Source organism: Periplaneta americana, chromosome 1, assembly GCF_040183065.1.
Source record: "Periplaneta americana isolate PAMFEO1 chromosome 1, P.americana_PAMFEO1_priV1, whole genome shotgun sequence".
NCBI classification, from domain to species: domain Eukaryota; kingdom Metazoa; phylum Arthropoda; class Insecta; order Blattodea; family Blattidae; genus Periplaneta; species Periplaneta americana.
This window is the reverse complement of record NC_091117.1, coordinates 27,949,282-27,977,245: the sequence shown is the minus strand read 5'-3', so window position 1 is coordinate 27,977,245 and position 27,964 is coordinate 27,949,282. Positions and strand designations below refer to the sequence as shown.

Here is a 27,964-nt window from a genome sequence, read left to right as displayed (position 1 = left end):
GTACATAGCCCCCATCCTTATTTTTATGGAAAAATTTGGGACATTACGTGAGTAAATACAATAAGTGAAGGTCAGTTACCCAGAATCTGGTGACAGGTAAATGGGTGATATTACTAACGTTTACCTTATATTCTCCACCACAGTTCTGGTAATAGTTTCAATGTCAAGATCCGCCTCTTCTGCTGCTGAAAGTGCTAGCTCCCTCTCACTAGATTCTGTGATATCTGCCAGGAATTCTGCATACAGTAATACTTGATCTTCCTGAGGCAATTTTGCTACATAATGCGCTACTAGATGAGAATCACGCATTTGCATCAGCTCCTGTTAACAAAAAGTAAATACATCTTCAAATTTCACCATCAGTACAGGTATAGGTCATATTTTAACTAAAAACTACAATTACAGTTCCCCATTGTGGAATCCTGGGAAACGAGAATGCGGATGCTTTAGCAAAGAAGGGCAGCACTGCTACTTACAGACCTGTTACTAAATCTACGTATTACTCTGTGAAGAGATTTATTAAATCTACATACTTAGACTTCAACAAACAAAATTTGATAACTCAATCCCAAGGGAAAAAATGGAACTCTCTGCATCAAAATCCACAGTTAATTCCCGATTTACCACGAAAATCGTCTGTAGCTGGATTTAGATTGGCAACAGGCCATGATTGTTTGGCCAAACACCTGCATAGAATTGGAATATATCAGTCTCCTAACTGCCCATTGTGCAACTCAAACCAAGAAATGGATTCGGAACACCTCAAAATCTGTGCTTCAGTGGCTAGTCATGATAATATCTTTGAAAAATATTGGAGTGCAAGAGGTCAAATGACTTTATTGTCAAACGCCTGGCATTAGAAAACAACAACAACATATTTTAAGAAACATTACAGTGTCAAAACAGAGAAACTTTGGACATATAATTAGAAAGCTGCAGAACAGGGATTTACTTACTTACAAATGGCTTTTAAGCAACCCAGAGGTTCATTGCCATAACTCTGCCATCTCAGCAAGATTAATCCAGTCCCCATCATAATCCACCAATCTCATATCCATTTTAATATTATCCTTCCATCTACGTCTTGTCCTCCTCAAAGGTCTTTTCCCCTCTAGTCTTCCAACTAACACACTATATGCATTTGTAGGTTCACCCATACATGCTACATGCCCTGCCCATCTCAAATGTCTAGATTTAATGTTCCTAATTATGTTGGTATCACTTGTAAGGTTCAGAACTGTCTTTGCACAGTTGACTGAACAACAACAATTATGTCAGGTGAAGAATAGAATGCATGCAGTTCTGTGTTGTGTAACTTTTTTCATTCTCCTGTAACTTCATCACTCTTTGCCCCAAATATTTTCCTAAGCACCTTATTCTCGAATACCCTTAACCTATGTTCCTCTTTGGATCAGAACCAGTTTATATTCGACCGATCAGATATCTTAGGAAAGCGTATTAAAACTACATCCCATATTAAAAACATGATTAATGTTTATATTTTTTTGGCAACATGTGAGATGAGCGTGATTTAAATATCAATTATTGCTGAAAAATTATTTTTCTTAGAAACATGAGTGTCAACAATGTTTTCAAAGTACAAGCGACATCTGTGTACCATTCTTTGTTCAGAAAATCAAAAGTGATCGACTTTACAATACTATAATGGATTCATCCCATTTTACGGTACGTAACAGAAGCCAATTTGGACTGGCTGGAAACTATGTTACTGGACTTTGGCATTGTCACTGAATAAAGTAGGCACCATTCTTTTTATAATAATACAGTTGAACCTCGATATCTAGAATCGTTAGGGGATGTCAAAATAAATTCGACTTGTCGAAAATTCGAGTTATCGAGATACATAGGAAGAATGTTAAATCTGTGATATAATAGTTGCAAAATACTGTATGTAAGGCTCACAACATATAGCTGTCTAAATTTATGTAATAAAAGTCGATGTTCGTAATGATGAAAGCTCTATTACATTATCTAAGTTAAAATTAACAATACAAAATGCAAACGGGTCTTTATCTACCTCTTCATGACTTGAAGAAATCCGTCATCTTCTTCTGCTTCATTTTCTGTGCTCGAGTTTCCTCCATAAAGTTCTCAACCACATTTAGTGATGTAAACACAGTCTCACTCACCGATGCCCTGAATAAACATTCTTATAGTATATAGTACTGTACATTACATAACTAAACTGACGCGACAATGTGCTCTCTGTAATGGAACTGGCGGTTAGAGCAGAAAGCGGCAACAATTGGAAGAAAGTGAACTCCAGTAATTGGTGGAAAATTCGAATTAAAACTTCGAATGAGACAAGCTGCACTGTATATTGCACTGTAAAAATAAATATTCGAGATAAGGAACATGTTTAAGTGCCAGGAATATAATTTAAGCTTCGAGATACAGAAAATTCGAGTTATAGAAATTCGACTTAAAGAGAAAAAAATACATGTAAATTAGGCTATAGCAAGTTTGTTCGGAAAATATAAATTACGAGTAATCGAAAATTCGAGTAATAGAGCTTCGAGATATCGAGGTTCGACTGTAATTTGCAACTATAGATAAACGATACGTATACTTTCTATATGTTTTAAGTAGCTGATGTCAATAATGAACGTTTGTAAAGCATGTAGTTCTTAATCTGGTAGCAATGTCTATTTAAAATAACTTTTGTATTTCCGCCAACATCATGGCATCACAATACCGTATAATCCCGAATACCACCCACACCCTAAATTTCTAGCAACAAAATTGGGAGCAACGTAGGTATGAGACCATGAATAAAATTTGCACTCAATTTTCAGAAGCAATATTTTCGGGGGCGGCGAGGGAGAAGTGCAAGTGGTATTTGGGATTATACAGTATTTTCTTTATCAGTATGAATATTTACAATACAGTCTACTCAAACTATAAAGCTCCATGATGTTGATACCTTGACATAGGCCTGTATAACTGCATCACCAATATCTTCTTTTTCTGCTCGTCCAATAAGACGGAAGAAAAGAATAAGATGCGACAGGAAACGAAGAGACTGAGGCCGTTCTTCCCCTGGAAGTTTAATCCACTTTTCCATTTCATTCATAAGTGTTCCCACTTGATCAAGGATCAGGAATTGTTGAATTCTGTGCACCATTTCAAAAGCACCTTTCCGTATATCTTCTTCCTTACTTGCCGCCAATTCAGAAAACACCTCCTCTATGTCTATCCTGTGAACATTTTCATCATAATTTCTTAACATATTTTAGTACTAATTCTAACCAGTAGTAGGTAGTATGCTACAAAGCTGAAGGTCGTGGGTTCAAATGTCGATGGAATCACGATATTTTCAGTTTTCTTAAAGTAGGATTTAATTGACTAAATCAGAAGGAGAAAATACTTACTCATTGCGCCAATAATTATCTGGTAATTGAACATATTCGTAGACAGATGATGATCGTATCTCTTTCTCTACTCTGATATCAACTAAAGTACGAAGATAAGCCCACAAGAGATCTTCCCATGTTTTACATACTGCAATCAGAGATGAGAGATGTCCACATAATGAACCAAATGTTGCACGTGTATGAAGAGGCATACGTTTGTCCTCTGCCAACTGCCATGCCATTAACTTCCATATATCCCTGAAAGCATTTCAATTCAAGAAATATTAACCACGAACAATGTCATTTCAATTAAGAAACTGCTTCATCTTGCTCGTAAATAATTCATGGATGAAGCATGTTTCGCGATAATGTTTGTGTGAAGAAGGTTAAAGCATCTTATTTATCATTTACAGGGCATGAAGGCATATAGGGAAAGAAAGGCAGAAGATCTTGTGTTTTCCATGCTGTGAGATTTCTGCGTTTTCTTAAAGTGTCTTTGATGAGGAACAGCCAACATTTCAAAGTTACATAATGAATCCAATATCAGTGAAGACAAGGAAAATGGAACCTATGTGTTGGGATCTATTCTCAAGGACTGGACGTAATGAAATATATATTATTTCAGAGTTACTATCAACAGTAATATCACAAGATTTAATAGTTTTTCTGTAATTTAACTGAGCTTAAAACTGACCTCAATGAATGTATGTCATAATTATTTAGACACCGCAGGTCGAGAAATAATTATGTATAATAATAGTAATAATAATTAAAGAAAGATTAACTGTCCTATCCCGTAATGTGCCAATTTTCAATTTGCTTATTTAATGACTCATTATCTCAGGAACTACTGAAGATATCGTGCTGAAATTTTTACAGGATGAAGAAACAAGGTATCAAAGCAAACTGACGTTGATTTTATAAAAAATATGGGTGCTATTCATAGACATTTCGCTAACCCACACTACGAGCGTGCTGAACTAGCCCCGGCTATCGACTGGTTACTTGTACAGGATTCATATCATATCTTATCGATAACACTGGTTTATGAATACGAAAAACGTTAGTTCGCTGATCATCCACCAGAAGCCTGCGCTAAGAATGTCTATGAATACGGACCTTGAAGTTCTAAAAAAGGTTTGAATTTTTAAATAATGCTGATATTTTGTTATTTTCTATGTAAATGCCCCATTTTCTCAGGAACTATAAGTTTTAAACATGTTGACAGAAATACATTACTGAAATGGACGCACATTAAGTGATATAAATCTATTAGTTTGATCAGAAATGAATTTTTTTTTTAACCAATCGCCAGTACTTGACTTACGCCATTCACCCATATGAAGTCAGTTACGTAGACCAATTTACCGACAATCATTATTCAGGGTGCGCCATAGGAGGCTGGTCCACATTACACCCACGATGAGATGATTATGGAGATTTGTTGGGATGCTACAGGGGAAACGGAGCTTCCCAGGACCATGGGCTTGCCCAACACAAGTTATAAATCAGGGGTACACTGGGGATCGAATCCAGTCAACAGGATTATAAGTCCAGTGCTTTAGCCACAATACCACCATGGCAGCTGATCAGAAAAAAATATTTTAGATAGAAAATAAAATAAAATCAACATTTATTTTAGAAGATCACATCTTTTTTTTTACAACTTGTATTTAAAAAATCTGCTTCACTTTGCCTACAAACCTTGTATCTTTATTCTACACAAATTTCAGTGCAGTATCTGAGGCAATGGGTCATTATTAGAGACTGGAATCTTAGCCACTACTCTGAAGTAAAGTGAGTACGGAGTTTGTGCAATGAACCAAATGACTTGACAAAGAGTAGTGGCATATGGTGCTGTATGATGAAAACAGACTACTCCTACACCAAGGACAACAAACACACACATAAAAGAATTTCAAGAGTAGGGCTGTGTTGTGTATTACAAATGAATAAATATAATCTTTGCTGTAAACTTTTAACTTAAAAAGTTACTGTTTCACAGGCTCTACTCTTAATAAAATGTTTAAGTCTATGTTACAACAATCTTTGATGTACAATTTTAGTACAGGTACTGCCCTAGTGTACAAGTGTACTTTCCAACAAAATATTTGAAGTGCTTGTCCTCATCTTTGTTTAAAGGAATTTTGATATGCACCATCATTTCATACAGATCTGTGCTAAATTATAGTCACGTCACTGTTATTTCCGGTGTGGCTCCGCCTCTTTGCTTACGTCCTAGTAAGAGTAGGTTCTAGAAAGAGTAGGTACATACAATCGTTCGCCATTTTAGTTCTTTCATTGCCAGTTGCGGTTAGCAGACAACGCTATTTTCCGCACCGTTAAACATTATCACGTCGTAGCACCTATGATAATCACATTGTAAATTTTAGGTTTCATAGATAAATATCTAAGGAAAGCATAGAAAAAATTCGAAATCAAAATGTTTTTGGGAAGGGAGAAAAAATTACTAACTTCGAAGTGTCATGTACAAAATAGACATTGACACATTCAAAATTTCTTCTATTTTTAACTTTAGATGGGAGTCAAAGTGAGAGAAATGTTTTGAAAGAATTACTTTTAAAAGTGATTCCTATTCGAAATCTGTACCTTACTAGTTTCCCAGTTACTTGGAGTAACATATGCGCAGAGTAACAACTTAGGTCTGTTAGAACTGTGGATTCTCATAGAAAGGCCAGCCCTTCGGCGGGGCAAGTGGGGCGGTCACCCCAGGCCCCGCGCTTTGTGGGACTCACTGCCAGAAAAAAATTCAATCTGTCGACTATGTGCTTGTTATAATGTTTAATGTGAGAAACTTAAAAATAAATAGCTAAGTGAATGTTGAGCTAGCTTTTGTATACCTAACGAAATCAATTGTTGACTAAAATGTTTAATGTATGTGGATCAAATGTTGCACTGTTTGTTGAAGGTTTAATTACCAGAGTATCCAGCTGCATGGCTCTAAGTCGATTGTTACCCTTGATTCTATTATTATTATTATTATTATTTTAAACAAATACACCTAAAAGAGTGCGGAATTAAAATTTGTACTGTTGTAAATTCTCGTCTGCTTGCTGCAAACGGCAAGGAAAGAACGAAAATGGCGGACGATTATACCCAGTATCTATAGAGCCTTAGGAAGTCCATGACGAAATCAACAGCGAATGACAAGACGCACATGTTTAAATGTAGCCGACTTGCAACGTGATTGGCTGCCGGAAATAAGAGTGACAGGACTATAGTTTGCTGGCACTGAATTACTAACACGATTTCACCTTTCTAACAGCCCTGTTTAAGATAGTTATGAAGCATACTGCAGATCCATAAATCCTAAACGAAGCAAGCTCGTGTCATCAGTACCAATGTAGAAGAAAACTCTGCAGTAAATATCGACCACACCTCAACTCTAAGCTACTACTGTTGGGAGACATCTATAATTAACCAGACTAAAGTAAATTTAAGAATACCTGTTAGGATTTCCGTCTATTGGCAACTTTTCTGTCCCATTCTCTCCTTTGGCTCTATAATTGGGGTCGTTAAAGAGACGCCAACCCTCCAGAGCAGCTGCCCTCCATTCTTGTCCCGTGTGCATGCACAACAACTGAGCTTGCTCTAGGCGTCCACAGCGAATCTGAACAAACACTTCCTTCTCAAGACGAACTTCATCTTCCTGCAGAATAAACAGAGCCAAATATCACACTTTTTATTCAACAGCAGAGAACAAGAATTCAAAACAGAAAATGAAGTGAACTCATGCCTCAGCTAGCCAGTGATAATCCTCCCTTGATAATATGCTAAACTGCTCAGTCTGAACACATTCCCAGGCCCGCTCATTCCAGGTCTTCGTAAACAACACTTTCTTCTGTCAGTAAAAACCCAACACTTTTCTCCCACATACTCTATAGTAAATCCTTATTTTTCATCTCGAAATTTCTTATCAGACTATTATAAAATATCCATCATCTCTCTGGCACAAACTCTCTACAGCAAACAATCCTTTCTTCTCATCCCGAAATTTCTCTCAAGTAGATTCTTCTCAAAGATCTATTTCTCCTGGCACTCCCCAAACACGCATACAACATAACAAACACACACTATATGAAAAATATATAGTATTATTAGAGACATCCTAGATTGCGCAAACCAAGGTTTGTGAAATACAGTGTTTTCGCTGATAAAAGCAAAGCAATTTTATGTCTCAAGACTTTCAAGATCAAAATATGTTTAAACCCGCGAAATTTTTGTTTTTAACATAAATTTATTCGAAATTAGTGCATTTGAAGATATACTTTTATTATTATTTTTTTTACGAAATTTTAATTGAAAGTGTCCAAAAGATATATTTATGTTGTTGTTTTCTAATGCCAGGCGTTTGACAATAAAATCATTTGACCTGTTGCACTCCAATATGTTTCAAAGATATTATCATGGCCAGCCACTGAAGCACAGATTTTGAGGTGTTCCAAATCCATTTCTTGGTTTGAGTTGCACAATGGGCAGTTAGGGGACTGATATATTCCAATTCTATGCAGGTGTTTGGCCAAACAATCATGGCCTGTTGCCAATCTAAATGCAGCTACAGACGATTTTCGTGGTAGATCGGGAATTAACTGTGGATTATGATGCAGAGAGTTCCATTTTTTCCCTTGAGATTGTGTTATCAAATTTTGTTTGTTGAAGTCTAAGTATGTAGATTTAATAAATCTTTTTACAGAGTAACAGGTCTGTAAGTAGCAGTGCTGCCCTTCTTTGCTAAAGAAGTCACATAAATATGTGTGTGAATTAATACAATAAGTTATGATAAAGCTAAGTTCTCTGCCTGCTGTACTGTTGGCAGGCAAGGCAGTGATTAGAGGTAACTGGATTTACGATTTTGTTTCAATTGTGTAGTGGAATTGTCTTAAAAATTGTGATTAATAGAGATACCTAGTTTTCACAAACCATGAATTCACAAAATACAGATATTTCAGCTAATAAAGGCAAAAATGGTACGTTTCAAACCCTTCCTGGTCAAAATATCTCAAGTTTAAACCCGCAAAATTTTGTTTATGCACGACATTTTTGTTCTTAGCTCGAATTTTTTCGAAATTTGTGTTTTTCAAGATAACTTTTCATGAACCTTTAATTTAAATTGCCCAAAAGATATGTTTCTTGGAAGTCAAATATGTATATTGGTGAAGCAAAGTTCTCTCAGAGCTGTACTATTGGCAGACATGGCAGTAATTGAAGTTAGCAGGATTTACGATTTTGTTTTAATTAGGTAGCGGAATTTCCTTAAAAATTGTAAGTGATTAAAATATAATCTCGTGTGCATTTGTGATATTTATGTGCAAAATTTTGAATTCAATATTCAAACGCTATTTCAATACAGAATTTCGAATATAATATTCAAATCGTATTTCGAGTGACTTTATTTTTAAATACAAAGCAGAAACAGCCTGAATGTTTTGTGCTGCTTATTATATTATTCACACACAAGCTGAGAAACTTGTACAAATTTCTCTACACAATTGGTAAGTTCCAACAGAAAACTAAGTATTGTTAAAATATACAAATATCATTGAGTTTCCCTTCATGATACAGACCTAAAGCCTTTGTAGAAATATTCAGTTAAAAAGTTATTATTTTTCTTTTAATGTGAAATAACACCGAATTTGTTTGTTTTTTTTTTTTTCTTTTTTGGTGAGAAATAATACTAAAATTAACCAAATTTTATACCGAAATTTAAGATATAAAATAGAAACCTTACATATATTATCTGTTTCAGTTCCTCTGTAACATTCCAACAAATCCCAATTATCATCTCATTGCAGGTTTAGTGTAGCCCAGACTCCTATGGCACAACCTGGTCAACGACTCTGTCTGTAAGTTGGTCTACACAACTGGCTTCCTATGGATCAATGACGAACCATCAAGTACCCACAATTAGTAAATGTGTGTGTGTGTATATGTGTATGTGTGTATATATATATATATATATATATATATATATATATATATATATAAAATTTATCACGCTGACTGTTAGCAAGTAGAAATAACCTACATTAGATTTCCCCCAGCTTAAATTCAAAATGAAATCAGGTATAAAACACTGGACGAAATCTATGTAGACGGATTATTTCGAAGGCCAATTGTTTCCCTTTATATTTTACATGTAACACTAAAGTATTATACATGATGTTAATGACCATATATTATCAATGAAATTACGTATTCATAACTATATGAAAGAGAATTACCTTACCATATCAATATCATGAAGAGGTTTGTTTTCTCTCAATGGTGCATCTGGATCAATTTTCGACACTATTGGGCGACTGCTTCCGTATGGTATTTTATGTGATTTGTTCTGAAAGAATGATTGTCAAATATCTTAATTAAAATATGGAAATACAACAAACGAAAAGATCAGATCAAATACAATGATCAGGATGTATGCAGCGGTGTCCTCAAGAATACATTGAATCCAAAATTCTTTGTATGAGAAGACAGCTACATGCAAGATTTTACTGCAGTATCTTAAAAACTTACTGGGTTATGACAAAAATGTTTTTGAAAAATACAAGTTACGGGAAATGGGCATTTATCATACCTTATGTACGGAGAGCTAAATATATGGACGCTCTTACATTTATGGTCATTTCTATCAAAATATTGTATCATAAAAATTCCTTCACTTACATAAAGATAAATGTCCAATTTTTATATAATAAAAAAACTGAATTAAAAAATATATTTTTTTTTGACCCTCAAACCTGCATATACCCCTTTCAGTGGGCATCTCAGCTCACTTACTTCATTACTCATTTATGGATGAGGGCAACTAGGAATACAAAATGAATTTGAGTGCTGATGTAAGTATCATTCACTACGAATTTGGTCCTAAATCTAGTTTTCTATTGCCATCATTCCACCATTATCTTCTTTTACCACCAACATCAATCTTGATGCAACCTAGATACAGCTCCCCACATCCACATGGTGTACTGAGTAACATCTGAGTGAATAACATACAGATTTCACAAATTATTATTTGAAAGGAACACGTAGTTCAAAGCTGTAATTATTTCAAACATTCAGGGTGCTATTCATAGACATTTCGCTAGCCTGCATTACGAGCATGCTAAACTAGCCCCGGCTATCGACTGGTTACTTGTACAGGATACTTATCATATCATATCGCTAACACTGGTTCATGAATACGAAAAATGTTAGTCCGCTGATCATCCACCGGAAGCCAGCGCTAAGAATGTCTATGAATGCAGCCCTTAGAGATAATCTCCAATCTAAGAAACATTACTGCCATTTTCATTGTCATTCTTATAAGCTACCTGTAACTGGTGAAGAGTATTTTCCCAAGCTATAGTCTTGTCTGTGAAGTGTTGAAGGCAAGCTTCATCTCGCATACTGTCCAATGCATTTTGTTCCAACCAATCAATTACCAATTGACACTGCAACAAAAAAGAATGCTTTCACAAGATATTCAAATACAAACATATCTACTGTGTAACTGTAGTAAACTGCATTTGTACGTTTTTATTTATTTATTCTGGTGTAGTTAAGGCCATCAGGCCTTCTCTTCCATACCACCAGAAATACAAATACAATAATAGAAATAAAAAGGAAATAAATACATTATAAACAAAGTAAAGCCACACAAAAATATACGCAGGTTGCAGTCACACAAACTTTAAATGAATGATTAAGTATCATAATTAATTGTATCCTAACTAATTAATTAACATAAACAAGAAACTTGCAATCTTAATCTAGAGTAACAAATCAACACTTCTAGCAATACCTAAAAGCATTAGTTAAATAAATAAATAAAGTCTTGATGTGAGTCCGAAGAAAAAAATAAAATAGGCTACGTGAGAAAAACATGTAATTGAAATAACGTTTAATAACACCTGAAATAGTATTTCAAGACCACATGGGGAGAAGAAATTAAGTCAATTTAGTGAAATTTTCACAAGAGAAATTAATGTCTGAGATTCAAATTAGGAAGATATAATTGTAAAGTATGTGTTCATACAAATTATTAAATAGACATTCTATGTTTCTAAATACAAACAAAAATCACTCATTTTGGTTTGAAACACTTTTCATGTCTTCACATACTACTCACAATCCAACAATATTACTGTACCAATAATCATGCACAACTATTGCTTGGAAATAAAATTACTTTTAAATGAAACAGAGACAGCTAGAGGTTTGAATTATTTGCTTCATTGTCACATTTCTAAAGACATTATGTTCATAATTCTACAACATGATATTCGTACAAAAAGTAAAGGAAAAGAGTAACAGTGAAATAAAAACCACTGGCCATCTGACAATATCTGTAAATGTGGGATTTTTGAATTCCCATGTGGATTTCATATGGAACAAGTTTTTCAGGCCTCAAATATGGGACATCCCTTACAATATGGGATACATGGCAACTCTACTGTAAGGAATATGCAATTTCAATGGCCCACTCATGAATTAAGGACTTCAGAATACGACAAACTTCATGATATGTATGGAATGGATTTTTATGTAAATAAATAAATATAGGATATATATATATATATATATATTTTTTTTTGCTTATAGATAAAAGATTGCAACTAAGACAAAAATTCCGAATCAGAACACAATAATTTGTATAAGAAATTTTATTTCACATAAAAAAATACATATTTTTGTAATATTTTTATGTAAATACATATTTTAAATAATTTGGCTATAACTACATAAATTGTCATTTTCTCTTTGTTCTCTTTGTTTTCTCTTTTAAATTCAATCCAAAAACTTGTACATACTACATATTAATGAAACACAAGAATGGCCACTTCACATGCAACCTCTAGAAAAGTTCTTTTAGGTGAAACAGCTGTCTCTTCACATACCCTATTTTCAAAAAATTCTGATTATTACGTATATTTATAGAAATTTTTTTTATATAATATTCCTTTATATGAATTTAAAAGTCCAAAGCTCAGAACGTTTCTTACAAAATACACAAATTTTGAAACACCAGAAGAATCAACAGTAAGAAAAATCTATGTCCCTGCGTGTTATGAAGAAATGTTAGGAAAGATCAGAGCAGAATGTGAAAATAAAAATTTGGGTGAGCATGGATAAATCACCGAACTCTATCAGTAGGAAAGTGGAAAGCGTTGTGGTAGGTGTGCTACAAAATAATGAAATAGTTTCCAAGCAGTGTTTTCCATTAGAATGTAGTGAAAGATCAGCATCAATTCATGTAATGATGCCGCGCTTATTCAATAAATATCTCTTTTCCCGGCAATGTGCATTCTTCCAAGACAACGAACATCGGTTTGTGAAGAAAAACTTGGAGAAAGTCTTCATTGTTCAATGCAACAGCGAACCACCACTGTCTCAACATGACTGGTGAATGATTTTTTATAATACAAACTTAAAATTTTGTAATATTGAAATACAATATTTTTACACATTTTCTATATTTTATACATATTTTCCATTTTTTTAACACATAAGAAAATGAATATTTTCAAGTTTTATAGTACATAAAAATCCGTTCACTTATAATATGTCACTGATTGAAGTCAAAGTTCTCTCCTGTCACTACAATAATTAACTGACAACATATAAAGGCAATGAAAAAACAAGTAACAGCAATTCTGTTAAACAAATGACTATATTAGCTATAATAATAACCAGTTAAATTAGACTCAAAAGAACTCAAGGGATTACTAATTTGTGTGTAGTGTAGTGCAAGCTATTGAGTTTTTTCTGTTTCAGAATAGTGTAACAAGTTTTTGTAGATTTAAGTTATGCAAAAAATGGAATAAAATATCCGACAAGTCATTTTTGAACCCTTTGCAAGTCGAGTATTCCAGAATAATCATCAGAGACGTCAAAAATGTATTGAAACAGAAGGAGAACACTTTGAACATCTTTCGTAACTCTTGTATTAATTTTTAAGTTCTTTTTAAACATTTTTCCCATTAAACAGATTTTAAAAATTAAAGTTACTAACATAAAAATGTCTGTCAATTTTACAGTAAATGCTACTGAGCTTGCAGTGTGAGGGAAGTGTCATATATAGAGGATCCTATATCTGCTAGAAGCCAGTTTGAACAAGTTAGAACCGATTCTAAAGTGAGGTGAAACTAACGGATTTCATTTAATCACATTTTACTTGTTTGATTTATGCTGTGTAGACAGAAGTCTATACTTTGTATTACAAAGAAAGGTACGGTCACACATCGCTACTTTTGCTGCGCAACTTTTGTACTGCAGCTTGTGTTCACATGTAAGCCAAAAGTAGTATGCTGCATGCTACTTTTCGTGCTGCACAACCCAAGTGCAGCAAAAGTTGCAACTGAAAGTTGCGAGTCTGTTCACACACAAGGCGCTACTTTTGCAGCTGCAGTCATGCTGCAGGTTTCCATCTCCGTGTTGACTTCTCAATATACATTTTGTGGTTATGTTCGCATTATTAAGAAACTCATGCGAAAGCTTACTTATCTGTTATTTCCTTTTCTGTCCTAACTAGTATTCAGAAATTGGCATTATTTTTACTATAAAGCTTTTAAAAACGCCTATATACTTAAATGATAACCAACAGCATATTCACGTAATCCTGTTTGAAACTACGCTACAGAAAATTAAAAAAGTGAATTATATCGTCAGCAAATATGCTCAGACTGTGTTGTGCATTTAATAACTGTTACAAATAATTTATTTTCATCACATCTAACATTAAAATACATCCAAACAATAAAAGTATCATTGGAACATATGGGTAGCAACACTGGTCGCAACCGCAGCAAAAGTTTCAACAAAACCGATATCAAAAATGCTGCGGCTACAACCCTGAGAACCCTGTTCACACGTCGCTACTTCTAAGCTGCGCGCAGCATGGAAAAGTAGTGAGCAGCAGGTTCGGCAGCCGCTACTTTTCGGGTTGCACCGTTGTTCACACGTCGCAATACGAGAGTTGCGCAGTTTTTTGTACTGTAGCGCTGCAAAAGTAGCGACATGTGACCGTACCTTTAGAACTCTTAGTAACTCACCTCTCTTGTAATGTTATCATTCTTATACAACTGCTGTACTATTTCCTTCTCACTCTGTTGGACCTGTGCTATATCCATTATTTCTTCACCTGTTTGCCGATGACCATCCGCAGATATCAAATGTGAGCTAATACGATTCTGATACAAGCAGTATACCAACCGCCATGTATTTCTCTCTTCTTGAAGCCAATCTTCACTCTATAGAAATATAATAAATGTCTATTAACCTGTATCATTTTAACACAGTCACGTTAATTGAAGTACAATGTTGATTATTATCATTAATTTGTATGATGGTTATCAAAATACGATAATGAAAACACTGAAAGTTATGTTATAGCAACAATTTTATCTGAAAATGAAACCCTAACCCATAAAATAGTCATTCTTTAACACTATGACAATGAGTAAATTTAATGGAAAAGAAAAGTAAGTATATTTCTCATAGGACTTCAACAGAGAAACTAGTATTACCTGTAAAATTCAATAAACACCGAATTGCATATTTTGATAGTAAATACCACGATTTAACTCGATGCAAGATGTGTCACTATACAAGTTTCTTAGTTTGCACAATGTCAGCGTGTCTGGCCGCGAAACCAGGTGGCCCGGGTCGGGGCAAGTTACCCGGTTGAGGTTTATTCCAGGATTTTCCCTCAACCCAATATGAGCAAATGCTGGGTAACTTTTGGTGCTGGACCCCGGACTCATTTCACCGGCATTATCACCTTCATTTCATTCAGATGCTAAACAACCTAGATGTTGATACAGCGTCGTAAAATAACCCAATAAAATAAAAATAAAAAATAGTTTGCACAGTGGGCACGGAGAGTTGCTCTCTGTGTTCTAATGGAAAAGATGGAGGGAAAAATTGGTTATTTACAGGATTTTCTAGTTTTATAGCATTCATGTAATTATTGGAGAATAAAATCGTCTTTTCGTATTAACCAATCTAGAATTTCTGTCAGATACAAAGTAGCAATATTAGTCACTTTTATTCAGCTGCTCAGCGATTAAAGTTGGCAATCCTGTTATGTTTCAATGCAAGCGTTGTTGTGAACAGATTGGGTAGCACAGGAAATGTGTTGTCAATGGTTTTCAGTTACATTTTCAACAACAACAATAAATAAAAATTAACAACAATAATAATAATAATAATAATAATAATAATAAAATCTATGGCATTATAGCACTTTAGGAGCCCAGATTGATCATGTCCACATGTCGAAGCAGAAGTGGACGATCATCCGACCAGAATGGAGGTATCATATGGTTAACACGATTCTCTCAGCAGTTATAGCCGGTTTTTGTAACCAAATTTCACTATCTATCATAACTCCTCAACTGCATCACGAAACTGGGTAGGCATCGATCATATACACTGGCCCAAACTTCAAGAGAATATTTCTTCCCCCATGAGGACTCGAATCAGCATGCATTCCGTAATGCAATTCCTAGGCAGGATACCCAAATATCTTACTATAATAATACCGGACAGCTGTATACTAGCAGCACTGGCGTGAGTGCGAAATATCGCGGGCCTGACATCTAGTGGAGAGGGATGGAATTACGTCCACATATACAAATATTAACATAGAGATTCGGACTATTATTTAAAACGTGAGTTACTAATTGGAATTATATATGAAACACTTAAGAAATGTTGAATAATATTTAATGTAAAATTATTATCTTATATCAAAGCTGCATATTATGAGAAATATTGCATACTTCATATTACTTTCCGTAATTAATTGTTACATATTTTTTCTTTGGTTTATCGAGACAAAATCAATAATGTAATCAGTAATGTTTTATATACACATTGCTGACAACTGCATTTATATACACATTGCTGACAACTGCAAAGATAAAATTGATAGTAATCTGATGCTTGTAATAATTAGTAAAGGCATGTGGACAACAATAAAACTTAATTTGATAAAAACCTTAAAATCCAATACATTTTAACTTCTATTCATTTATTAGGTCTAAATAAAAAAGCTAATTTGTATTTTTCTATCAACACAAAGACGAAGCAATTAGGTCTACTAAACAATGTTGTTGACTCACGTTTTATGATCCCTCAGAAATCGACGATTTGGAGCAATTTGTAATGCTGCAATTGTCACAATTATAAACAGCACATAGACACCCTGGCATTTTAACACAGCACTAATTAATAAAGCTATTAACTAGCCCAGCAACAATATACATTGCAGTTGATTACAGCTTGTTTTGCGAGTATCTCCACACCGGCAGGTAGGTAGCAGCACCAGCGTCGTTCGCACGCAAAACTGCTAGCTGTCCGGTATTATTATAGTAAGGTATTTGGGATGCCTTAGACAATGATGCCACAGTGCAAGAGATTATATTCATATATATATAGCCTAGTTAAACCAAAAACCATATATGGTAGGCATGGTTACCCCTACAGCATGCAGAGGCCACCAGACCATTGGTTGAGCAATGGCATTTAGTCTCATCCACCCAGCAGATGATTTTCCTTGGAGCACTCCTACTTCCCTCTTCAATTTCACAAACTCTCCAATTCCTTTTATTTCACCTATGAACTACATCAGTTAAAAATAGGCTAGGGTAAAATCTTGGGGGTAATACGGGTTTCTGATGATGAAATAGAAAGAGTTTTGGTTCCTGGCCCTGGGGTTTATTAAGTACTCCTCTGAGGAAGGGACCTATGACCCACCTGTTAGCATCAGATACATGAATGTCACCGAGGCTACCTATTGGTCTTGGATAATCACTGTATATATAGGGCACACAATGTTTAGAGGCGAGGATTGGAAGAGACAGTCAGATAGTGGTTACAATGAGGTCGGAAATCGCATTTTAAAAAAGGCTTAGGCAGTAGATTATTTAGGAAGCAGGATTTCATACACAGGAAAAATTCAACAAGAAATTACTAATAGGATTGGACTGGGTGCTAAATTTTATAACACATTTTGTAGAACTGAGAGGTGTCAAAAGACATCAAAATTATGATGTGCAAATGTTATTACATGCCTATGTAAGGTGCTGAGACCTGAATTGTGGCTACGGAGGACATAGCCTAAGTAGAATCTAGGCAGGAGAAGTGAAGTTTTTACAAAGCACAGAAAATAAAACAAGAAGGGGACAAAATTAGAAATGAAGTTATTAGACAGACATTAGTGAAAATGAGATTAAAATGGTGTGACCATTTGAAAAGGATGAATAAAAGAAGAATACCAAGAAGGGCATTGGAAATGAAAATCAAAGGTGTAAAAACATTAGGAAGACCCCAGATTATATGATTATATTAAGTACGCATAGATTTAAAAGGGAGAGGCTATGATTGGGAAATAATTCAAGAGGAGAAATTGTGGCAAGACAGGACTTTATGGAGGAGGCTATGTTCAGAGACGACTCACAACTGAGTGAAAATGTCTACTAATGATGATGATGATGATGATGAATGGAACAATGTAAGTGCAAGTGCACGGATTCGTCCGAGATTAGGTCCTCAAAAAGCCATCCCAAAGAAATGCTCCAGGAGAAAATCCGACAAATATAGCCATTAGTAGAATTTACATAAGTTAACAATCGAATTTAATGGTATTAAAAAGCAAACTAGAATTATTAGAAATGGTGACAGTTGAAGATGGTCATAATCGAAGCTTCACTGTACAGTATGTATTATTTTTATACTTACTTGGGGCAATGAATGTATCCTTTGAGCCATTTTCCTTTCCATATTTCTTAGTACTTCTAAAGTATCTGTACAGTTTTGAATGAAATCGGCCACTGTATCAAATACCTGACGTTCTGTACCATGAGATTGCAGTGACTCCAAGAATTCCACATACAACTTGTTTGTTACTGAAATACAATAAACACACGTACATCTATAAACTTTACTTCAAAACAAAATTAACAAGAACAGTTCAAACATTAGCTCCCAATAAAATGATCAAGTTCAATCATTAGACCCCAATAAAACGATCAAAACTGGAAATGCAACATTTTAATACAAACTGTACAAAGACTTCAAGAGTAGATTTAAAAACATCTCAGTTACAGGGGCCTATAGTCAACCATAAGGAAATCAGTGTCATACATGAGAAAGAATTTTTTTCTTAAATTTTGAGTAAAACCACTATTGCTTCCACATTTGCAAATGTTATTATTGATTCTATAAATGTAAAGAAAGCAAACAAATATACAGGCCATTCATTATCTCGTGAAACCAAATGCATGAGTGCGCTGTAGCTCATAGCAAGAATCTTATGGTGGGGATTAGTTTATACCTAGCTGCAAGTGGAAGTGTAGTGAGAGAGGGAAGTTTCCCAGAATACTTTCTTCTTCCCTTCACGCACAAGATGGTTTCACAAAATAAGGAATGGCCTGTATTAAATGAAAATTTATTAAAAGGTACTTAAAAAAAATAAAACACTGAAGCATTTTTACTTTCTCGTTAGATGAAATAGTAAATATTAGAATAATACAACACACCTATTTCGAGATTTTTGCAGAAATACAATTTTTCAGCACCCCCCAATACTTACTTGCAAATGGCTTTTAAGGAACTCGAAGGTTCATTGCCGCCCTCACATAAGCCCACCATCGGTCCCTATCCAGAACAAGATTAATCCAGTCCCTACCATCATATCTCAACTCCCTAAAATCCATTTTAATATTATCCTCCCATCTACGTTCGGCCTCTCCAAAGGTCTTTTTCCCTCTGGCCTCCCAACTAACACTCTATATGCATTTCTGGGTTTGCCCATCCTGCCCATCTCAAACGTCTGGATTTAATGTTCCTAATTATGTCAGGTGAAGAATAGAATGTATGCAGTTCTGCATTGTGTAACTTTTTTATTCCCCTGTAACTTCATCCCTCTTAGTCCCAAATATTTTCCTAAAAACCTTACTCTTGAACACCCTTAACCTCTGTTCCTCTATCAAAGTAAGAGTTCAAGTTTCACAGCCATACAGAACAGGTAATAAAACTGTTTTATAAATTCTAACTTTCAGATTTTTTGAAAGCAGACTGGATGACAAAAGCTTCTCAACCGAATAATAACAGGCATTTGCCACATTTATTCTGCATTTAATTTCCTCTCTAGTGTTATTTATCTATTGCTCCTAGGTACTTGCCTTTTCCCATCTTTTCAAAGGATAAATTTCCAATTTTTATATTTCCATTTCGTACTATGTTCTGGTCCCGAGACATAATCATATACCTTGTTTTTTTTCGAGGTTTACTTCGAAACCTAACTCATTACTTGCTTCAAGTAAAACTCCCGTGTTTTCCCTAATCATTTGTGGATTTTATTGTAACATATTCACATCATCATGATATATCACATCTTCAATCACCAATATCATAAACATTAATCAAAATCTAAATCAGTTAGCCTACATTTACATAAGCCAACTATAAAACATGACAATAAAAACAACAACTCAATAATAGTAAAAACAGCCTATTGATTAACCCAAGGATCTACGCTATTACCACGATGTTAAAGTATGTATAAATAAACTTATATTATATAAAATTTATTGCTGTTCCTAATGAAAAAGTAGGAAAGGATGACTGTATCCATGGTGATAATTCTCCTTTACCAGTTTTAATGAGAAAAACACACAAATTTTGCAGTAATAGGGCTATACTGAATTAGATGACATCACCTTAAGAGAATTGTGACGCTAGACTCTTCATATAAATATAAATATATATATATGATGATACATATGATATATATTTCTTCACAGCACTTCTTTACATGTAATGGTGTACCTCACATTTCTGTATCCGGTGACACCATTAACATATTATTACAATAACACATTATTTGCAGTACACGTCTACACACATACTCCCAATTCCGCTATGTACGTTTTTTTATTACTTGGTCAATCTCCCCTTCATTATTTCCCTACATTTCATTTGCTATTCTCTATTTGTTCATTAATCCTAATATATCTAATATTATATACTCCTTTCACACCCCCCTTTTCCTCTAACTACTATTCACTAAAATCTCAATTTCAATTTTTCTCTATAAAATAAATTATCATATTGAATTATTTGCCTATTTGTTCTTTGACCTTTTATTCAATTACTGTTCCCACATTCAAATGTTAGTACTAATTTTATGCTGACACTTGTTCATTTCTCTAAACCCTTTCTCACTATTTTCACTCATTTCTATTTGCGCTCACTTTCGCTTTCACACTATTCTGCGTACACCTAATCCATTGTCACTATTCTCACTTCCTATAAATACTTATATTTTATTTTACACATCTGCTTATACACTTTCTCTCTTCCCTATACTTCTCGATCTTTTCCAGTTTCACTATACTTGCACTTTCTGACCACAACCCCACTATAAATATATATATAACTTTGAGTATAAAAATTTGCTCAAATTGGGATCTTCTGGGTAATGAAAATATCGCTACACAACTGGACAGCACTTACAGAAGAATGCCACAGAACAAATATTTTTGTTTAGATAGATATGCTGTAGGTCTGTTAATTTTTATTAATTTATTTTTTTTATTTTAATAGGTTATTTTACGACGCTTTATCAACAGCTTAGGTTATTTAGCGTCTGAATGAGATGAAGGTGATAATGCCGGTGAAATGAGTCCGGGGGTCCATTTGCTCATATTGAGTTGAGGGAAAACCCCGGAAAAAACCTCAACCAGGTAACTTGCTCTGACCGGGAATCGAACCCGGGCCACCTGGTTTCGTGGCTAGACGCGCTAACCATTACACCACAGGTGTGGACGCCTATTAATTGTGTAAGATCTGTATGAGTGAGTGACTCTGTATGTGCTTGCGCATGCAAGCACTTGTTTGTATGTGCATGTGCAGATTGACAAGGATTTGAATGGTGCTCTAATGCAATCTTTCTGCATGTGAACACATCAATTATTACTATTATTATTATTATTATTATTATTATTATGATCATAATAATAATAATAATAATAATAATAATAATAATAATAACAATAATATCAGTGACTATTGAAAATCATATAATTTAGAATGGATATGCAATATATCACAAAATAAAATACATTTGTAAACTGTGTACTTACCATTTTTCCATGGTGCTTGTTCACGAAGTAAAACTCCTGTTGTTTGGTCGTGAAATAATGCGTTCATGTCGTCAGGTCCACATGTAATGGACAAATCATGAATATTCCTGGCCCACCTAACAGATGTATTCCCAGTACTATAGCGGTCTGAACCATAGTTACCACCTGCAATAGAAAAGCAAAGTATTTTGAAGGTTCAAAGGGAAACGTAAATATACAGGAACAAACTCCTTGTTAATTCAGAATATAAGATGCAAGAATCATTAACAGAAGATCAAAAATAACAGAAGCATTTAAGTGGGGAACATACCAAGCGAGGTGCCTCATGCGTTACACATTGGACTCGCATTCGGAAGGTCCGTGGTTCAATTCCCGGACCGACCAACTTGACTATGGCTTTCCACAGTTACTTAGGCAAATGTCGGGTTGGAATTTTCATTACCATGGTCCATTTCCCTTCCCCTCCCGTGTAGAAAAATAATTTTGATTTCGTATCATTTATCTTCATCTCATACCATAGACATATTCAGGTCAAGACGCATGTCTTCATCTGCTTATGGGACGGTGGGGAGTCTTCTCCACAATCGTTTCTGGTTCCCAGCCTTCCACAATATCTGTACGTGTCCAGGTCATTTGGTTTCTTTTGTACAGACTGTAAAATTTTTCCTTTGTCAGAAGAGAGCCAATTGTTGAGCCATAGGTTTGTAAAATGAGACTTTACTGAAGCAAAAGCAATATCTGTTAAAATCATCAGTACCAGTTGCAGCAGACACAGCCCTGCAGTATATATTGACTACACCCCACCTCTGGCTACTAGCAACAGGCATCTATAATGAACACCAGGGGCGGATGCAAGGGGGGGATTAAGGGGATATATCCCCTCCCGAAATTTTGAGAAAAATACGAAACAAGAAACAAAAATAATATTAATTTTAATTCATACTGCTAATGGCTTCATTGCCAGATGCAAGGCACTAGACAACAACAATTCGTGAATGTACATAGGAATTAGAGGGTTTTCCACGTAAATTCTCTTTGCTAAAATGTTAAATTACAAGAACTTCAGGAAGACAAACACAGCATTCTTACTTCAAGAAGAGAGTCATGAAGAGTATTTTAGGCTCTTAATTTTCCTTCTCTTCTTAGACTATTTCATTAGTCAGCTCAAAGACAGGTTTTTAAATCATAAGGGAATCCTAAAGTCCATACAAACTTTTCTGCCTAAAAACATAGTGCGAGCATCAGATGAAGATTTAGAAACTGCTGTTGAGGCTATAGTAAATCAGTGGCCCAATGATGTTGATGCATCACCAGAGTCTTTCTCCAGTGAATTGAAGATGTGGAGAAGAAATTTCCTTGATCAGAAAAATCTTCGCCTAATACCTACTGATTTTATATCATCTTTGAACAGGTGCAATGAAATTATTTTTCCCTGCACTCTCAAGGCACTGAAACTTTTCTGCACATTGCCTGTAACTACAGCAACACCAGAACGGTCGTTCTCAACATTGCGGTATTTGAAGACTTACTTGAGGAGCACGATGGGAGCAGACAGATTAAATGCACTGGCCTTGATGTATATACATAAAAATGTAAAAGTAAAAGCTCATGAAGTACTGGATGAAATGTTTAAGAAGCCTCGTCACCTTCTTCTGTAAATGTCATTCTGTCATTGTTTTTGTACTGCAGTCATTATAAATGTTAAAATTAAAAAAATTATGGTTTATTTAACAACGCTCGCAATTGCCGAGGTTATATCAGCGTCGCCGGTGTGCCGGAATTTTTTCCCTCAGACTTCTTTTACATGCCAGTAAATCGACTGATATGAGGCCTGTCGCATTTAAACACACTTAAATAGGCTACCATCGAGCTGGGTTGGGGTAGAACCCGCAACTTCGAGCACAGAAGGCTATACAGACTACGCTATTCAGGCCAACTTGTAAATACGATGAAAGAGTAATGGAACGGAGAAAAATTCTCTCTTTCATCGTATGATGACGCAGAATATCTGAATGGAAATATCATATGTACTTCGGTACATTAAAATAATATATACAACTTGTAAATGTTTGTGACTCGGAAACAAATTGTGAGTATATAAACTTATTTCTCATTACTCCATTTTTACTATCTCCACAAATCCCTCCCTGAAAAAAAATCCTGCGTCCGCCCCTGATGAACACCAATCAAAATACCCCTCATTTCTCGTGAAAAACAACAACTGAATAGACTACAGTGGACTTTATGTTGTCACCAAACAGCTGGATACATTAAGAAGATTGATTGATATTGGTTCCACAATATTTGTCAGGATTCATTCTTTAAGAGCACTTTCAAGGGCACAACACTTTGGAAGGGCCATTGGAATTAATCCTGTGCTGCTTTGTCACCTTAGTGACATGAACTTAGGGTAGGAGGGTTTGGGAGCCGCCATTGGGTGAGGGTCATATGCGGCCGGTGGGTTGGTACATTCATCCTCATTCATCCCATAAATTCGGAGTGCACAATAGGCCTCAGTATGGCAGACGTGCATAGGATTGTCCCTAACTCGCCCCTAGCCATCGTTGCCTAACCTAAGTGCAGAACAGAACAGTTTAGAAAAGGTGAATATCAGACAATGTATTTACTTCTCAGCAAATAACAGAAAAAAGGCGAGAATACAATTTACAAATACATATATTGCTTCTATTGACGCTGAGAAGGCTTTTGTTAAAGTAATGGGAACATGCTATGAACTACACTGGACGAAGAACACTACCCTAAACAATCCAAGGGTATGATCGAAAAAGGGGATGAGTCAGATTTTTTGAGAAAAGGAGTTATTGACGATTTCATGCATTTCTAGGGTGTACTCACCGGCTAGTACAGAAATAACACGAGTCTCACTGTCCATTTTTAAGATAACAATACTTGCGACTTCATGATGTAGTAGTGAAGCGTGCTTCTCTATTTGGAAGCATAACAAGTTTTTATGCTTTACCAATAGTATGATATTCTGTGTGTTCAGTAGGCCTACTGGTGCAGCCACCAGTTGTATGGTTGAATTCATTCTGCTATTGAGACTGTATGTGAAGATATGGAAAAAGACCTAGTGAACTACGTCAGGTTTAACTTTGTCAAACAAAACTACTGAATTCCAGACTTACATGTCTACTTTCTAACCTACCATCCCATTGCTGTGCCCACGTTGAAAGGCATGCAAAAGTTGAACAAAATTGTTCCAGCTCTTTACCACCTAGTCTATGACTCTTGATCAGCAAGGTTGGTAAGCAGAACTCTGCATCGGAAGAATCAAAATAAAAAAAACAGTACAAGTCAGACGCAGATTGTTCGATAGGTACTGGTTTGGACAATGTGCAACATCCTAGAAGTTTGTAATAAAACAGACTGTTAAACTCATGTCGCATCTGGCGACACTGAAAGCACCGTCACAGTCAGGAGAATATGGCCGATTTTTTAATTCACGCACGACGAATTTGGTATAGCCTATAAGCAAACTACATATTTAGGGTGAGTTGGGTGGCATACAGCTCTTCCAGTGATCACATCCTACGCATTACAATTTTATCTAGTGCCAGGGACATAAGTAATCTTCACCACAACCTAACCTATCACTCATTCCACCTTACGAAAACTCGCCTTTTTTCTGTGATCAATAAGGTAACGTACGACAATTAGATGTATGTGCTGCCCCTTCCTACCGTCTTCATCTTCCATCTCGACGGAGCAATCCTGCCTGCCCATACCTGTACGCCAGCCACAGCAACTTTTTACCCTTATTTCGGTGCGAAATTGGTGTCGACACTCGATTTTTCTTTCGTTTACGGTACATATGACTCGACTAGAAGTCAAGTAGGTACGTATAAATATCTACATAACGTGGGAACGCAAATTTAGAGACATACCCCTATATTTCGAAAGTAAAAACCGTTGAATTTATAAGGGATTTTTTTCTTTTCGTGGATATTCAGTTGATACTAGGTTAAACGAGCATTGAGAGACTTCCGCCGATCTTGGAATAAACACCGACCCACTTAGGTTAATTTCAATTAAGAAACACGCCAAAAGAATTATCTTTGCACCAAAAAACGGATGCTCCCTGGACCAAATTATCGTATTTTATAATTATTTGAATGCAACAGAAGTCAGAAGTCTTGCTAAAAGTCCCTCAACGCTCGTTTCACCTTGATACTACATGCAAGGCATAACATTCCGAAAACCTAAACGAACCAAACCTAACCTATCACGAAGCAAGGTATAAACGATTACAAAGGGAACTAACTCAGCGCTAGTTTAACCTACACATATGCAATATTCTTTGCTGGAAATGTTTACATTCTATGTCCCATAATATGTATGAACTAACCTCTCCTCCTGCTGATGGGAGTTCTTCTCAGTGGGCTGTTTCTGGAAGTACGTAATAAACTTTTTCCTTCCGAACTCAAAGCTTCGTCCAATAGACGTACAGATTTTTCAAGATCATCTGTAGCTATGTTGGATATTGAACTCAATGAAAACTCCATTTGTTCAATAAGAAAGAATCTTAAATGTAAAATACAATACTGCTAAACATTAATACTGAAAACACGTTCTTTACGTTAATACAAAACAATCACACTTGCTTTTCATTACAAACAGCCAACAAACTACAAATAAACGCAACGGACACACAAACCACGCCGGTTGAATGGAATAAAAGACGAATGAAGATGTACATTCACAAATCCTTCTTTATCCAAGTTACTCCACGCTCAACGGTTCAGTATGCTCCCAACAACAAATCAGTTACAGAACACAGCTAACCAAACGAAATGTTTAAAATTGAGTCAACGCCATCTGTTCCAGATATGTAGACCTACATGTTGGAGCGGCAATAAAATTGAAAACGTCTTTGCGACAATAAACGACACTTTTTTTAATTGGTTATTTTACGACGTTTATCAACTGCTAAAGTTAGTTTAGTTTATTTAGCTAGTAGGCAAAGTGAGTGATGAAAAATAAAGAAGGTGAACTTGCGAAGTCTAAATGAGGCAATAGAGCAAGTGGACAACTTCAAATATTTGGGGTGTACTATAAGCAGTAACATGAGCTGCAGTCAGGAAGTCAAAAAGAGGATAACAATGGCCAAGGAAGCTTTTAATAGAAAAAAGAGCATCTTCTGCGGACCTCTGAGAAAATAACTAAGGAAGAGACTAGTGAAGTGCTTTGTATAGAGTGTGGCATTGTATGGGGCAGAAATATGGATATTACGACGGAGTGAAGAAAAGCGAATAGAAGCATTTAAAATGTGGATATGAAGAAGAATGGAACGTGTGAAGTGGATAGAGAGAGTAAGAAATGAATTTGTGTTGGAAAGAGTGGATGAAGAAATAATGATGCTGAAACTGATCAGGAAGAGGAAAAGGAATTTGTTGGGTCACAGGCTGAGAAGAAACTGCCTACTGAAGTATGCACTGGAAGGAATGGTGAACGGGAGAAGAGTTCGGGGTAGAAGAAGATATCAGATCATAGACGACATTAAGATATATGGATCATATGAGGAAACGAAGAGGAAGGCAGAAAATAGGAAAGATTGGAAAAAGCTGGGTTTGCAGTGAAAGACATGCCCTTGGGCAGAACACTAAATGAAATGAAAAGATGAAATCTCGACCAAATGTTCGTAGTATCGTTTATTTGTGTTTACTTTTCCTTACTACTAACTAATTTAGGGAGCGCCACAACCGTAGAAATTCAAGTAGCTGCAGAACTCTGGAGACTTATCTCAACGCCGAAAGCCTCAATACTTTTCGCCCATATTCGAGGCGATTTGCCTAAGAATTTATTCATTCATTCATTTCATTCATTCATTTTATTCCATAGATCTTACATGAGCAATGAAGCTTTAAGATGTGGAACATGTCAACATTTTACAATATTACAATTACAATTTTTACAAATTTTTATAGTTTTACAATTTAGTAATTTTCTACAATTTTTACAATTTTGTACAATTTTTTTTACATTTTTTTTACATTTTGGCGAGATGAGATGAGGTCCGAGGATTCGCCAAAATATTACCCGGCATTTGCCTTTTCGGTGGGGGAAACCTCGGAAAAACCCAACCAGGTAATCAAATCAAAAGGGTTGATGCCAAGGACTCGCCATAGACCATCCGGCTTCAGTCCCACGGCTGGGGAAAACCTCCGAAGAAACCAAAGTCCAAAGGGGGATCCAACCCAAGCCCGAACGCAGCTCCGGATCAGCAGCCCAGCGACTCTGTCGACTGAGCAACATCGATGGCTCTACTAAAAGTATACAATACATAGCCAATCAGATTATTAAATTTACAAACGCAAACGATCATTCATAAGTTGAGCTATATTATAATACAAAACAATTTAATTAAATTTAAGGCATAAACAATTTAGATTTGTACAGACTTACCTTCAGGTAAATCTT

At 35.5% G+C, this 27,964-nt stretch overlaps 1 protein-coding gene across 1 annotated transcript in view; it reads right to left on the bottom strand.

Annotated features, from left to right (window-relative positions):
* The window catches only part of Nup107 (nuclear pore complex protein Nup107), a 47,529-nt gene extending 21,316 nt beyond the window's left edge, over positions 1–26,213 (bottom strand). The window contains exons 1-10 of the mRNA XM_069817409.1: positions 25,893–26,213; positions 21,527–21,691; positions 18,120–18,286; positions 14,429–14,626; positions 10,709–10,828; positions 9,622–9,726; positions 6,842–7,044; positions 3,393–3,632; positions 2,945–3,218; positions 125–321 (exon numbers count right to left, since the gene is read on the bottom strand). Of these exons, the coding sequence (XP_069673510.1) occupies positions 125–321; positions 2,945–3,218; positions 3,393–3,632; positions 6,842–7,044; positions 9,622–9,726; positions 10,709–10,828; positions 14,429–14,626; positions 18,120–18,286; positions 21,527–21,691; positions 25,893–26,049 (1,826 nt within the window). The 5' untranslated portion in view covers positions 26,050–26,213. The remainder of the gene's footprint in view (positions 1–124; positions 322–2,944; positions 3,219–3,392; positions 3,633–6,841; positions 7,045–9,621; positions 9,727–10,708; positions 10,829–14,428; positions 14,627–18,119; positions 18,287–21,526; positions 21,692–25,892) is intronic.
* Between the last annotated feature and the right edge of the window lie 1,751 nt (positions 26,214–27,964).